This window comes from Typopeltis vanoorti, chromosome 13 (assembly GCF_054136105.1).
Source record: "Typopeltis vanoorti isolate ZY-2024b chromosome 13, IOZ_Tvanoo_1.0, whole genome shotgun sequence".
In the NCBI taxonomy this organism is placed as follows: domain Eukaryota; kingdom Metazoa; phylum Arthropoda; class Arachnida; order Uropygi; family Thelyphonidae; genus Typopeltis; species Typopeltis vanoorti.
Window position 1 is genome coordinate 63798246 of NC_143561.1, and position 15575 is coordinate 63813820.

General features: G+C 35.1%; 1 protein-coding gene across 2 annotated transcripts in view; it reads right to left on the minus strand.

The window, feature by feature from the left end:
• Nucleotides 1-15575, minus strand: part of LOC150100223 (transmembrane protein 245) — a 282836-nt gene that overhangs the window by 125757 nt on the left and 141504 nt on the right. For both annotated transcript variants that reach the window (XR_016549228.1, XM_090402358.1), the window contains exon 9: nt 2741-2863. Coding sequence is in view for 1 of the 2 variants with exons in the window: in XM_090402358.1 (XP_090258484.1) it covers nt 2741-2863 (123 nt within the window). In the remaining variant the exon portion in view is untranslated. The remainder of the gene's footprint in view (nt 1-2740; nt 2864-15575) is intronic.

A 15575-nucleotide genomic window follows, 5' to 3' on the forward strand; every position in this document is an offset into this window, starting at 1 on the left:
CTCCGACGGGAATCGAACCTAGGACACTCCTTCCCCAGGCATATGGTTGCGAGGCGCAAAGCCACTAGGCTAACCACACGGATGGATTTAAGAATAATCATATTATATATGAATCAAGAGAAATACAGAGATAAATTGAATCAGCATTTAGCACTTTTTTTAGGCTTCGAATAGAAACACATTATATCAAATCATAGAATATTTAGCGCTATTTTAGGGTTCAGAAAAAAACCGTGTTATAGCAAATCAGCGTAGCATTAAACTGGGTCTTACTATATATATAATTCTGCATATAATATAATATAATGATATAAGTATATTATAATTATAAAATATAATTATTTTTATATAATTATAAATGTCATGTTAGAGGCTTAATGGAGTGAAATACGTGGATGAAAGACTAGACTCACATCATCGTGCTCCATGATGATGTCCCTGTGACTGAAATGAAATCTTGGAAGAATTAAAGATTATTTTTAATCCTTTCTCAGTGCTCTTTTACTCCATTAGCCTCTAACATGAATTTCTCCCAGCACTATTTAAGCCTGGTTATATACCAATGGAATTATCCATTAGTATATAATGTAATCCATTATTATACACTAATATAATAATGGATCATATACTAAGTCATTTAGTCTGTTTCCCCCCCCCCCCCCCACACACACACAAAATAGCTGTTATCAACATATTTATCACTGGCATTGCAATATGCATGCAGATTTCTTCTCACTAAGCAACATAAATATAATTATATTTAAACTAAAAGCCTAGATAAGTTTGAACTAGATATGTAACGTGTGTATGTATGTATATGCATGTGTGTGTGTGTGCAGGTGTACCTGAGGTCATACACCCTATGTCCAAAAATAAACTGAACTTCTAAAAAATAGAAGAAACTAGTGGCGCCACTTGTTGTATCTTTTTGTTGTCGAAAGCAGCAACCTTCATTAGTGTCATGTCAACTTTATGATATTTGTTTCATTAGAAGCTGAGTTATGGTGCCAAGAGTGACATGGTGTTTTGACAAACAGTAGGAAAATGAGTGTCAAACAGAGAGCTGCGATTGACTTTTGTGTTAAACTTGGTAAATGTTTTACCAAAACGCATCAAATGTTTCAAAAAGTATACAGTGATGAATGCTTATCCCGTACTCAAGTTTACGAGTGGTTTAAGCGATTTCAAAGTGGTCGTGAGATGCTTGAGGACGACGAAAAGCCAGGCCGTCCAAAAACTGAACCGAGCGAAGTTAACATCCACGTGATTTCATCAAAGAAAACCTGAAATCGTCTGTGAGATTGATTGAAGATGAATTGGGGATTCCAAAATCAACTGTGCACAACATTTTTAACGGAAGTTTGGGCCTTCGTAAATTGAATTTGCAATTTGTTCCCACAAGTTGACCGACGACTAAAAATTGTATGAACACTGCAAGGACCTCATTAAAACCGCTTGTAAGGACTCAAACTTCCTTGAAACGATTGTTACTGGTGACGGAACGCGATGTTTGGAGTATGTACCTGAAACAAAGCACCAGAGTGCTGAATGGAGACCACCAGAAGAGGAGCATCTGAAAAAAAAAAAAAGTCGCTTGGAGAAATCAAAAGTAAAGACAATGCTGATTTGTTTCTACAATTCCAAGTGCATTATCCACAAAGAATTCATTCTGCCTGGTCAAACAGTCAATGGTGAGTTTTATCTCGAAGTTTTGAAGTGATTGATAGCGAGAATTCGTCACATACGGCATGAATATTGTGATGCAGGCAGCTGGTCACTTTTGCACAACAATGCACCATCTCATCGTTAGAACATTGTGAGACAGTTTTTGAGTCATTGTGAGTGAGCAAAAACCAAGTTTTTGTGTTGGATCACTGTATTCACCTCATTTATCACCCTGTGACTTCTTTCTCTTCCCCCGACTTCATTTGCCAATGAAAGGAAAGCGATACAACACCACTGAAAATGTTCAGGTGGCAGTAACAATGACCCTCAACAGTATCCCAAAAACCGATATAAAAACTCATTTAATGAATTAATCGACCACGCCAAACACTGTATCGAAGCTGAGGGAGAGTATATTGATTGAAATAAATTATTTGAATAATTATAATTGGCCTGTGTTTTATTTTCTATCAAAAGTTCGGTTTCTTTTTGGACAGAGGGTGTGTATATATACATCAGCATATTATTTTAATCTAACAGATAAGCAGATAAACAGATAAGGTTATTCATGACTTATTTTTAAAGGTATTAATAACACCAAACAATTTTATAAAAAGATGTTTTATTATACAAGCTGTGTTGTGCTCTGATGATGCCAATTTGAAATTGAGCGAAATATAAGAAGTTTAGAAAACATCTTTTGATAAAATTGTTTGATGTTGTTAATATTGTTAAAAATAAGTCAAGCATATTATTTTGAGTTGCTAATATAATGAACAGCAAAATGCAAAATTAATGCTTAAATTTTTCCTTTATCATTCTTCCCTCCTCAATTTCAGCAATTGATATTGAATTGGGAGACTTTAGAAAAATTTAAAAAATAAATTTTTTTGTTGATAATCCAGAATGAAAGAAAAAAAAAAAAAAGTAAAATTCAAGAATCAAAATGCTATGAAGTAAAAAAATAAATAAATAAAGCTTAATTTTTAAAACTTTTTTTTATACTTCATAGCATTTTGAAGCAAATATAAATTAGTAGAAAAGTATATGTATGACATGAAACAATCACACTTACAAAGTTTAAAACAAAATTTAGAAGCGCTGTTCCACCTCCAAATAATAATGATACCATTGCTGTTACTGCACTTAAGGCTAAACTTATATTTCCTTTCAGAACTGCCCATACCGAATCAAGAACCTGTAAAAAATTAAATAAGTCTAGATCAGTAAATTTCTGTACATAGTTAGCAAAACAAGAGGTCAATAATAATAATTAAAAAAATAAATAAAGTTATAATTTATTTGAATTAGTATTTAAATTCTGAAGGTACAAAAAAAAAAGGAAATGAAAAGTACTGTAACAAATATTAAAGCACACAAACAAGGAAGAAAATAAAGAACGATTGTGGCCATAACATTATTGAAAAATATAAGGTTGTTCACTGTGAAATCATCATCATCATCATCATCATCAAATTCCTGCCATGTACCCTCAAGGGGTGTACAGGATATGACAGTACTACATGAAAAAATTACATCATTACTAACTTCCTATCTACAATTTTCCTCCAAATCAGTCTGTTACTTGTCAAGACTCCAACATTATCAGATCTTATATTTCTATCGTCTAAGGCACTTTGTACCGTATCAATCCACCTATATCTTGGTCTTCCTCTGGGTCGTTTTCCTGCCAACCTGGCAGAGAACACTTGTTTTGCTAATCTTTCCTCTCCCATTCTATTTAAGTGACCATACCATCAGAGATTAGCTCTGCTAACGCACTCCTGGATGCTGACAATGTCAAGTTCTTTCCTAATATCCTCATTTTTAATATGATATTGCCATTGATGCCATCTGTTCACGTCTCTAATCTTTCTCAGGACTCTCATATCTGCGGTCTCTAGTCTTTGGTCAAGTGTTTTACTTCTGACCCAGCTCTCAGATCCATAAGTTAAAATTGGTTTGAACACAGTCTTGTATACAGCTAATTTAGTGTTCCGACTAATTTCTTTCTTATTCCATATGAATTTATTCAATTGACTTCCCACAATACCAGCTTTGCTGATTCTGTTGTTTATTTCTATATTTAGTTTACCATCTTCAGTAAAAATTGTGCCTAAGTAGCTGAAATGTTTTACTTGTTCCACAGGTTCTCCATTCACAACACAGTTGACATTTTCAATGATTCTGCCTATTTTCATTGTCTTTGTCTTTTTATTGCTGACCTTCATACCATATCTATTACAACAGCTATTCAATTTAGTCAGAGAATCTTGCAGACTTGTAGCGGATTTATTTAGAAGTATAACATCATCCGCATAAAGCAAAGAGCTGACATTAACATCTCCAATTTTGATATCAGGTTTAATACCACATTCCTTCATAATGTGATCCATATAGATAATGAATAACAGAGGGGATAATGTACATCCTTGTCTCACACCAGATTTAACATTAAACCATCTTCCTGTACTTCCTTCAATTCTAACTGCTGACTCACAACTCAAATAAAGACTAAGTATTGCTTGATATAGTGCTCCATTGACACCATATAACTGCAGCGTATTGAATAGCTTCTCTCTTGGCACCTTGTCATATGCCTTTTCCAAATCAACAAAACTTAAATACAGATCTTTGTTATATTCCCATGCTTTCTCGACTATTTGTCGTAAAGTGAAGATCTGATCCTGACAGCCTCTATTTGGCCTGAATCCAGATTGTTCTTCACCAAGCTTTTCTTCCACAATTCTTCTCAACCGTTTCTCAAGTATACTTGCATAGATCTTGCCAGGAACACTCAGTAGGGAAATACCTCTGTAATTCTCACATTCAGTTTTATTTCCCTTTTTATATATGGGTACTATGAGAGCTTTACTCCAATCATCGGGAATTCGTCCCTCTGTCCAGGCTTTCTGAACTATGCAGTGCAGCCACTGTAAGACTCTTATACCACCATACTTCAGCATTTCTGGTCGAATATCATCTACTCCTGCTGCCTTTCCACATTTCAAGCCTTTGATGGCTTTTTCTACTTCAAGTATGGATATGTATTCCTGACTGCATGCCTGGTCAGTGTTTTTTATCACTGTGCTGTCATCACTGCTTGTTTCATTTAGCAGTTTTTCAAAGTAATTACTCCATACTTCAAGGATATCTTTTTCTCCTGTTTTCATTTCACCTTTATCATCTCTAATTCCTTTTACAGCACTCTTTCCTCCATTCCTAAGCTTCTTCAACAACCTCCAGAATATTTTGCCACCTTCTTGATATTTATTTTCTATATTCTTGCCAAAGTCCTCCCATGACTTTTGTTTAGCTAGTTTTACACACTGTTTAGCTTTCTTACATTTGTCTCTGTATTCTGTAAGAGTAAAAGCTGACTTATTTGCCAGGAACTTTTGATATGCTTTCTTCTTTTCCTTCACTGCCTCTTTAACTTCCTGTGTCCACCAGGGAGTTCTGATTTTTTTATCCTTGCACACAACCTCACCACATGCCTCTCTGGCAGAATCAATCAATGTTTCCTTCAGAGTTTGCCACTGAATCTCCAAGGTTTGATTCCTGTTCTCAAACTCTTTCATTTTCTTTTCAATAATATTTCTGTATTTTAGTTTACAGTTCATATCTGAGAGATGCTCAACTTTTATTCGCTTTAAAACTTTCTTACATGTTATTCTTTTCAATATGAAATTTTTTAATTTTATCCTGCTCAAGACTAAATAGTGATCACTTCCAATTTCAAATCCTCTGTACACTCTGGTCTCCTGCACCAGGGAGAAAACATCACTATCAACAATAACATAGTCAATGAGACTTTTCTTATTCCTAGCCTCTTCTCTCCATGTGAATTTGTGCACATTTTTATGTTGGAACATGGTGTTAGTAATAACCAGTCCATGTCCTGAGCAGAAATCCAACAGATATTTGCCATTATTATTAGCTTTGCTCTTTTCTCCAAATTTTCCCAAAATATTTTTGTATGTCTCACAATCATTTCCTACTCTACTATTTAGATCCCCAACAAGGACCAACTTTTCCTTTTTCATTGTGTCAGTTGCTTTTTCTAAAGCCTCAAAAAAATTCCTCCACTTCTACCTTAGTAGAACCTTCTGTGGGACCATAGGCACAAATAAGTCTCATTGTCTAGTTCCCCATTCTCATATTTGCCCACATTACTCTACTTGAGACTGACTGCCATTCAAGAAGATTAGCCTCGAATTTTGTGTTGAATACTATGGCTACTCCTTCTTTTCCTTGATTGTCATTGCCTGAATATAACATTTTGTATTTATTGCTCAGAAAGATCTCACCAGTTTTGGTCTTTTTTGTTTCAGTCACCCCTATTATGTCGATCTGGTACTTATCTAATTCCTCAGCTAGCTCCATTTCTTTGCCATTCAGGCTTCTTACGTTGATAGTACCAATCTTTAACTCTGGTGATGTTGAGTTGGGGTTTGTTTTCAGATTTGTTCCAGTAGCTGACTTTTCGCTGTTCGCCCTGGTTCCCTGGCGAAAACAACGGGGGCCTTGTTTAACCGGGCGACGCCCCAGCCGGCATGAAATTTTGTCATGTTGTACCATCATTTTTTATTTTGGTTTAGCCAATAAGAATACAATTTGGTCGGCTAAATCCCAAATTGCCAGCCCATCCTCGTTCGTTCAGTATCAAAGTAGATACCCAACAGGGTGCACCACGAGAAGGTGAGGATTGGACATTAGGTCAGAAGCCCTGGTCGGTTCTCCGCATTCCTTTAAAGGCTATGTGGAGGTCTCCTCTCAGTTATACAGCTTTGACCCTTAAGCACCCCACTGTGAAATCAGTGAAGCAAAAATAGAAACTGATTAATAAACTTACATCTAAACAAAAAAATGTTGCCACTAATGTATAGGATAGTTAATTTCTCAATGTTTCAGCTGTTATGTCAGAGTCAATCTGTATGTAAAGATATGAAAAATATCTTTACATATAATTAAAAATTAAAAATGTATAAAAATATTGTTTTGCTTGACTAGCAAGGCCATTAAGCCTAATTGTGACTCATGATTTAAGTCACTGGTGGAAATAGTTTTCCAATTCAGAAGCAGCAACAAGAATTGGCAACACGTACATATCTTGCCTATTATTCCTATAATTCCTACATTGTTGGAATTAAAATATCTGTACACGTTTTATAAAGAGTTCATTAAAATAGTCATCAAACGGAAAACAAACTTCATCGCAATGCAAATATATGCATCCAAGTCCACTATGACCAAAATTTCTCTTCTGTTTGTGATACCAAGCTGTTGTGACATCATTGCAATCTCAAATCAGAGAATACAGCGTATGCTTTACTGTGACATGAACCGAACAGCAGATGGACACGAGAGAGAGAAAAAAAAAAACATACAGAGAAAAATAATGTAAATGGATAGAAAATGAAAGGAAGAGTTGTGAATGATTCCCTTTAAAAAATAAAGAAAAATATAAATAATGAATATTTGTTTCTTGTGGATTCCTTATTATTTAAGTTCCTGTTGAGAAATAAATGTATCTTCAACTGTTAATTTTTGATTTTTTTGAGTGAAGATTAGATGGAAAAACTATTCTCTGTTTGTGAAACTGACAGATGTCAAGTCAAAATGCAGGAACATTCCAAAATAGTTGTTTTCTTTCAGTGCTGAATAGTTAAAGCTTATCAGATAAACTATTCATGTTTTTAATGTCTGCTTTAAACAAACTCAACACGATTACAGATATGAATTGTCATTTTCTTGTGTACAAGGATATTTGTTGCTGCTATTTCTCTTGGAGAACTTAAGGACTGATGTGGAGGACTTGTGTTTTGAATTTCCAAAACAAGATTTGCCGAGTTCTCTGTTATGTCTGTTTTGAGTCTGATTAAAATATGTTAACTTCAGCCTCTGCAGATATATATTTTTTTTTTTTTAATGTTGCTCTCACCCAACCCACAAAATGTTATTTACAAACCCACAGTACATTTTGTACTATGAGTGAGCTAATGATTTTTTTTTCTATTTTTATCAGTTATTTATATATATATATATATATATATATATATATAGAAAGTATTTTACCTTGGGTATAATAAATGTTAAAGATACCAAGCTATTTTAAACCTGGTTTTACTCCATTTCCCAAGTAAGCAAACAGACAAACAAGTCAAGTTTGCGCCTGCAAGTGTTGCAAGTCTAGCTGACCCTGCACGTAGTGCAAAACCAAGGCAACTCATAGTAAAAGTAGAATAAGCTCTGATTACTAATCTTAATATTTATCCCTAATGCAAAGCCCATCTCCTGGAGGAGATGTATGACACTTTGAATTAAAGGCAAGGGGCCACTACCCAGACCGGTTTCGACCTTTATTGAGGTCTTATCAGTCGGAGCCAGGCTAGAAATACCAAGATTTTAGTAATACAGAGCTTATAAGTATTTTACCAGACCAAGTTACCATAAGGTGTTTTTACCTTATTAAATAAAAATCTCAGGAGGAGATATAAATGTAGAAAGTATTTTACCTTGGGTATAATAAATGTTAAAGATACCAAGCTATTTTAAACCTGGTTTTACTCCATTTTCCAAGTAAGCAAACAGACAAACAAGTCAAGTTTGCACCTGCAAGTGTTGCAGGCGCAAACTTGTATATATTGTGAAAAGAGTTGAATGACTTAAACCGAGAGTTATGTAAAAGGTAGTTTAATAGTAAAACATGACTAGTTTCGGCTTATAACAGCCTAATTAAGGTGACATTACAAAAGAAAAAAAAATATATATATATATATATTAATTTAATTTAAATGACTTAACACCGAGATAATAAATAATAAGGTTTAATGAGGACACTACTAATTTTGTTGGTAATCCAACTTCTTCAGGTGTCAAAGTGCAAAGAAATATACAAAATAATCCGACAGAAACATTACATAACAACAACAATAGATCTACTAAAAACTGTAGTACAGTTTAAACTGGAGTCCATGCCATAGTTTCAGCTGTATGTTTACGTGTGCATGTGAAATCGCAGGAACACCAGCACTGGATAGCAGTGCTATGTGAATCTGGCAAACTGTAGATTTTCCGAGTAAATCTGCATACGAATATGTGTGTGTGTGTGTGTGTGTGTGTAATTTTTTATATATGTTTTAAATTTATTTTTTACAAGTCCAGAAAACCCTGCTTTAGAGATCAAACATGGAACTTTTTCATGGCATTTTAGGCCTCCAATAAGCAGAGCAATGGTCTGAACATTGCACTGCTTATTGGAAGGCAATGTGAGACCAATGAAATTCATCTCCCACCTAAAGACAATCACAAATATCCATACCTAAGGGGGGGGGGATTCAAAATTGCAGCTTGTTGGTTAGAGAGTAGGTTATGCTAACCACTTGACCTACAATGCCCTTAATATTACTATTATTATTATTACTATTATTACGGGCAACTCCAGGGAGTCATTAGACTCATCGAGGGAGGCCCCAAATCATATTCATAACAACTATTTGACATTCATACAGTATCTATCATACCTCGCCTTAAACTCATTCACTGTCACAGCATCCACCACAGACTCAGGGAGCGCATTCCACTCATTCACTACTCTAAAAGTAAAGAACCCAGCTCTAACACCTTTACTAACCACACTTTTGCCCAGTTTCCATGGATGTCCCCTAGTCCTCCCACAACCAGCCCTGTTCTCAAAAATATCTTCTGAATTAATTTTATAGAAACCCTTCAGTAATTTAAATGTCTCAATCATATCTCCCCTCCTCCGCCTATCAACCAATTTTTGCAACCCACAAATCCTCAACCTGTTCTCATACGGTTTGATATACAATTTTATTCTATATGTTGAGTCTATATATATATATATATATATATATATATATATATATATATATGGTTATGTGGAGGACTAGTTAAAATACAGTATATAAAAGGAAAACTTAATTTTCAAGTATGTAATATAGAGAAACACCGAATAAATAGACCTGGGGATAGGACCTGTAAAGCTAGGGGAAAACATAGTTACGTTATATAACAGTATTATCATTATATAACAAACTATTAACATAAGAGCATATATTCTCTTATTCATTCATATAACAAGCAACACATATGACAAAAGCTAACAGAATCCAATCTTATAAATCATTATAAGAGGCCTAACATCTGGGAGGAGAGAGAAATCAATGAGCTACATGACTTAGAAACTTGGAACTTAACATAATCAGATAACATGCAAGCTGAAATAATGCCTAGTTAACCACTATTTTCAGCAGTTACTGGAATAACTGCAAAATAATTGAAGTAAGAACCATTAATGAAAGAAAGATGACACCAAGAAGATGAATTACTGGAATGCATATGATGATGATGACAAAACTAGTGTTACCAAGAAGATCAAAATAGCAAGCAATTATTTATATTCAGGAAATAGGACCAGGGAGTAATTATAGTATGCAATACTATAATGGCTATAATACTATAATATTATGTATTATTGACAATAATACTATATTATAGTCTATAATAGTATGGACCATAATACTATATACTGCAACCAAAAAAATCTCAAAAAAAAAACCCTCAAAAAGCATCAAAATTCCTTCAAAAATTGCAAAACACTTCAAAACCTCAGAATTTCAAACAATAAAAAAAAAATAAAAAATCTTTCATATTGATTTCATGACATCGGGGATCTTAATTCCAATATCAATGACATCCACCACCACTACAGTCATCAAAATATGATATACTATTTATCACTGAACCACAACTGGCACCTTCTACATCAATATCTTATCTCAAGTTCCCTCATTACATCTTCTATGATGTTTTTCACAAGAAGGGTGGAACCTGTCCTTTTGTCAAGTCTAATATCCCATGCTAAAGATTATCAGACCCATAATCCTCTTTATATAATCTGCTCTGGCTCAAGTTCTCCTTACCTCACTTTACTGCTTTCATTTGCTGCCTCTACCATTCTCCAAACTCCAATGATATAACTGACCTTTTTGATACCTATCTCTGAAAGTCAATCACACACAATCTAACTATTCCACCAGCGAGATAATCTTCCACAGCAATTTCGATGTCCAAAATTCCAAATGGATTTCTTTCTCCAGCCTCACAGACCAAGTTGGTAAAGAAGCTAAACTTTTTACCATCAGCAATGAGCTAACTCAAATTGTTCACAAACCCACCAGAATTCCAGACAATCCTCTTCATTCTCCCAACACCTTGGACCTTTTCTTAACTAGCTTCCCCTCCAAAATACACCACTAATGTTAAATCTCCTCTCGGCAAGTCTGACCATAACATTGTCCATGTTTCCTTTGCTACAGATCAGCCTTCTCCCAGTCATTCACAGTTTCATATCCTATAGCATTACAACAGTGCCAAATGGGATGACCCTCAGAATTTTTACATATCATTTCCATGGTCAGATCATTGCTTGCAATACTAGCATCTGGTCTGATCTAATAACAGAAATTATTCCTACCAGGATGAGTGCTTTTTATTCCCTACTCCATTCAAAATCCTCAACCTTTATCCAAACTTTGGTTCTCCAGCAACTGTGCTAAAGCTGTACAAACAAAAAATTCAAAATATGCCCAATGGCTCCAGTCAAAAATTCCAGCCTCTCACTCAGCATATATTACAGCTTGTAACAGCTACAAAACAATTATCAACAAATCCAAAGCAAACTTTGTAAGAACCAAGTGCACTACTTGTTTCCTATCTTAATGGCAGTTGTGCTTTCTGGTCACTTGCCAAGGCTGTGGGATGAAATTTCTGTCCTTCCATGTTTCTTCATGCATCCTGATGTGAAATGGCAACATCTCTCAAAGAAAATGCAGATTTTCAGTTTTTTTTTCCCTCCAACTCTCAGAGACAACAAAGGAAAAACTCCTACCATTTCACAAACTATCCACAGTATGCCTCTTCTGAAATTTCACCAGAAGGACATCAGAAAAATTCTCAGTAGCCTTGATAACAATAAGCCTCCTGGCAATGATGGTATTTCTCCAGTTGTACTAAAAGCTTATGCTCCAGAACTCAGATGTCCTGCATCGTCTCTACAAGCTGTCATACTGACATCTGGCATCTATCCCACAGCTGGAAGCAAGCTTTTGTCCATTCTATTCCCAAAAAAGTAGATAAAAGTCAGCTATCAAACTATTGTCCCCACTGCTCTGACTTCAATACTCTCAAAAAGTAATGGCAACTGCTTCACTATTTGGAGATCCAATCATCATCATCATCAATAAATTCTTGTTACACAGTAGACCACCTTGGCAACCTCGCCAACCTACAGATGCAAGCCAAGGAAAAGGTCAGAGAAACTCAAGTGGTCGCTCTTGATATTTCCAAGGCACTGATCGAGTCTGGCACTGTGGCCTCCTTTCTACCATGCTATGGCATTCCTTCCTTCCTTTGCAAATGGCTTGCCAGCTTCCTCTATGGTTTTTCACTGCAAGTTACGGTAAATTATTTCCTTTTGTCAGATTTATCAATTAATGCTGATGTACCCCAGGGCTCAGGACTGTCACCTATGCTCTTCCCCTATACATTAATGATCATCTCTCCCTGACATCCAGTACTATTCATAGCTTTGACAATGACAGTATAGTTTACTCCTCTTTACATTTTCAAACCTTGTAGTGTTCAGGTAACTCATGCTTCAAGATCTTTAACCAATCTCCTAACACCCCCTTCTCAAGTGGGGTGAGGATAACGTAGTGAATTTTAATGCCACCAAAATGCACTTCTGTCTCATTTCTAGAAAGAAAGACCATTCTGTTATCTCCCTCCCTTTTAATAATATTCCTCTCACCAACAGGACCAATTTTCTCTCCTTGGGTTAACTCTCACATCCAATCTATCCTGGCATGAACACATCATCCACAGCTTCTTCAGCTTCCAAAAATATTTGTATTTTTTCCATTTCTGAACAGTACTTCTCTTCTGCTCAACTCATAACACTTTATAAAGCTCAAATCTGCCCAACCTTAGAATACTGTTCCCACATTTGAGATGGTGCACCTGAAATTTCCCTCAGAATGCTTGACTGTATCCAGAAGCAAGCAGTTCACTTAATTGATGACCCCCCCTCTCGTAACTTTCCCATAGACATTCTATTGCTGCATTATGTCTCTTTTACAGGTATTTTCACGGGCACTGCTCTCTGACGTGGCCAGCTACAATCCCTCCACTTTCCTGTATTCAAATATAAACACAAGCAACATTCATTTACAATTCAACTCCAAACCTATCAAACCAACTTCTCATCCTCTGCCATCATTTTCTACACCTATGCTCTTTGGAACAGTCTTCCCCACACTGTCCTTCCCCAATGACTACAACCTTCAGGTTTTCAAAAAACATATTGACAGATTCCTCTCTTCCATCTCTCGCTTACCCACACATAGCACTGTCATGTGATAGGTCTTGGGACCTCGAGTGTGCATTCGTTACTTATGTCTCTCACAGAAGGGTCTAGCAAAGAAGTAGAAGTTAACATAAAAAAAAAAGTTTCAAATAAATTTAGATAAAAGGCCAAGGTTAATAATAACAGTATGTATTAACACCATGTTCCCCCCACACACACACACGCGCACGTGCGAAAAGTTATGTTATTGATGATAGCAATATCTTCAGATTGGTCCATGACATAAGTGTGTAGAGGGAATTCAAAATAAGAAGTCACCACCACCTAGTGTTGAGATTAACAACAATGAATATTCCATTGAAAAGAAAAGCATGTACTAATGTCTTGTAAAGAATTAAAAAAATCAAACTCTTGGATGTGAACTGTACCATTCAAATATACAAACATCTGAAGCAATGTGAAAGAGTCTGATAACAAGGACCAAATCTTAGAGACTAAGTGACAAATCTGAAAAAAGCATCAACTGATATTGACTAAAAATAAATGTGATGAAACTGTCTGCTAAGAGAAAAAAAAAAAAATCAAAATTCCATGATTCTAAAAGACTAATAAGAAACTACTAATTATATGAAGAGCCAAAGGCTTCAATTCGGCGACATGAACTTATTTAAGTTAAGGGATATTACATCCCATATTGTTTCTTAGCTGAATAAGAAACTCAAAGAGTTTCATGCCGAATATAGAAACTATATAAAGTTCGGTGATTCCAAGCGTAAGAAAATACCTGGATAGTGCAGCACCTGACTCATTTGGTAGTGCAAGCTGAGGCAACTCATAGTAAGGGTGGAGCAAGCTCCGATCACTATTCTTGGTATTTACCCATAATGTGATCCCATAATTACATAATGTGAACTTGGTATTTATCCATAATTACATTATGGGTAAATACCAAGAATAGTGATTGGATCTTGCTCCACCCTTAATATGAGTTGCCTCAGCTTGCACTACCAAATGGGTCAGGTGCTGCACTATCCAGGTATTTGCTTATGTTTGGAATCGCTGAACTTTATATAGTTTCTATATTCGGCATGAAACTCTTTGAGTTTCTTATTCGGCTAAGAAACAATATGGGATATAATATCCCTTAACTTAAATGACTAATAAGAAAGCTTAAAAATCAAGGTAAGAGGAAGTAATCAAAAAAAAAGTAATCAAAGTACTATCAAAAAACTGATGACAATGATATTCTAGCATTTGAGAGATTGTTGCTGGTACTGTTCCATGGAAAACAGTATCTGTTCTTCATTTGTGTGTACATTCCAAAAGTACTTCTACAGCTCATCTGTTAACAATAATGCCCTTTATCTGGAAAGATCTAAAGAGGTTTGAATCTTCTTTAGTATATAAAGAAAATTTTTAACTGAAGGTGAGTTAGCTAGTCTCAAAACAGAAGTGGCAGGGTATTATTTTCTCAGAATTTTCCATCTTGCTAAACAGACAAGCTGGCCAAAAGAACACACACACAAAATTAACAGATATAGACTTCACAGATAATATTAACTGCCCTAGTCTAGTATTAATTAGGTTTCTATGAAGTCAATTACTTGGCTGTAACAGACCACTGAAACAAACATATGTTGAGGAAGCTGATGATAATATGCACATCCCACTCCAAGAGATGTCAGGCCTGTTGTAATGATTTGTAAAACTGACTTTCATTACTTACTACCATGTACTGTGTTGCTTGCTAAATGTAAATCAGAAAGCATAGTTTACATAAGCTCATGAGAATGATTCTGATATGAAGATCAAAATACTCAGAAGTTACTAAATGTTAATTTTCTAAATATCAGTTTATTCTCTAAAGTTAAATTATAAGTGCTACAGACTATTTGATTCTAAATGAAAAAAAAAAAAAACAGATAGTCAACTCTATCCAGCCAACATTATTATTATAACAGTATCTCCATGGAGTCAGAAGACTAATCAAGGGAGATCCTACATTGACACACTAACCATTATTCGTATTTTTCCTTAAACTCATTCACAGACAAAGCACTCATAACCACCTCTGGCAATACATTCTACACATTCACCCTCCTCCAAGCAAAAAATCTAATTCTCACACCCCTGTTAACCACTACACTCTAACACAATTTCCAGGGATGACCCCTTGTTTTCTCTCTCTCTCTCTTCCTGCACTGTTCAGAAGAGAAGTCATCAGTATCAATTCTATAAAACCCCTTTAATAACTTACCATATATTTTAACGTATAATGCGAACTAGAAATTTCGTTTGAAAACTAGCCCTAAAATGCCATGTCCACGTATAATGCAATCTGCTAATCTTGTTCCATAACATCATAAATAATAAAATACAAATTAACGAAAGAAATATATTTATTTTAATTAAACTTAAATATAAAGAGCTAAAAAGCTTCATTTCGGCAACAAAAACATTATTTAAATTAAGGGGATATTAAATCCCACATTGTTTTAAAACCGAATAAGAAACTCAA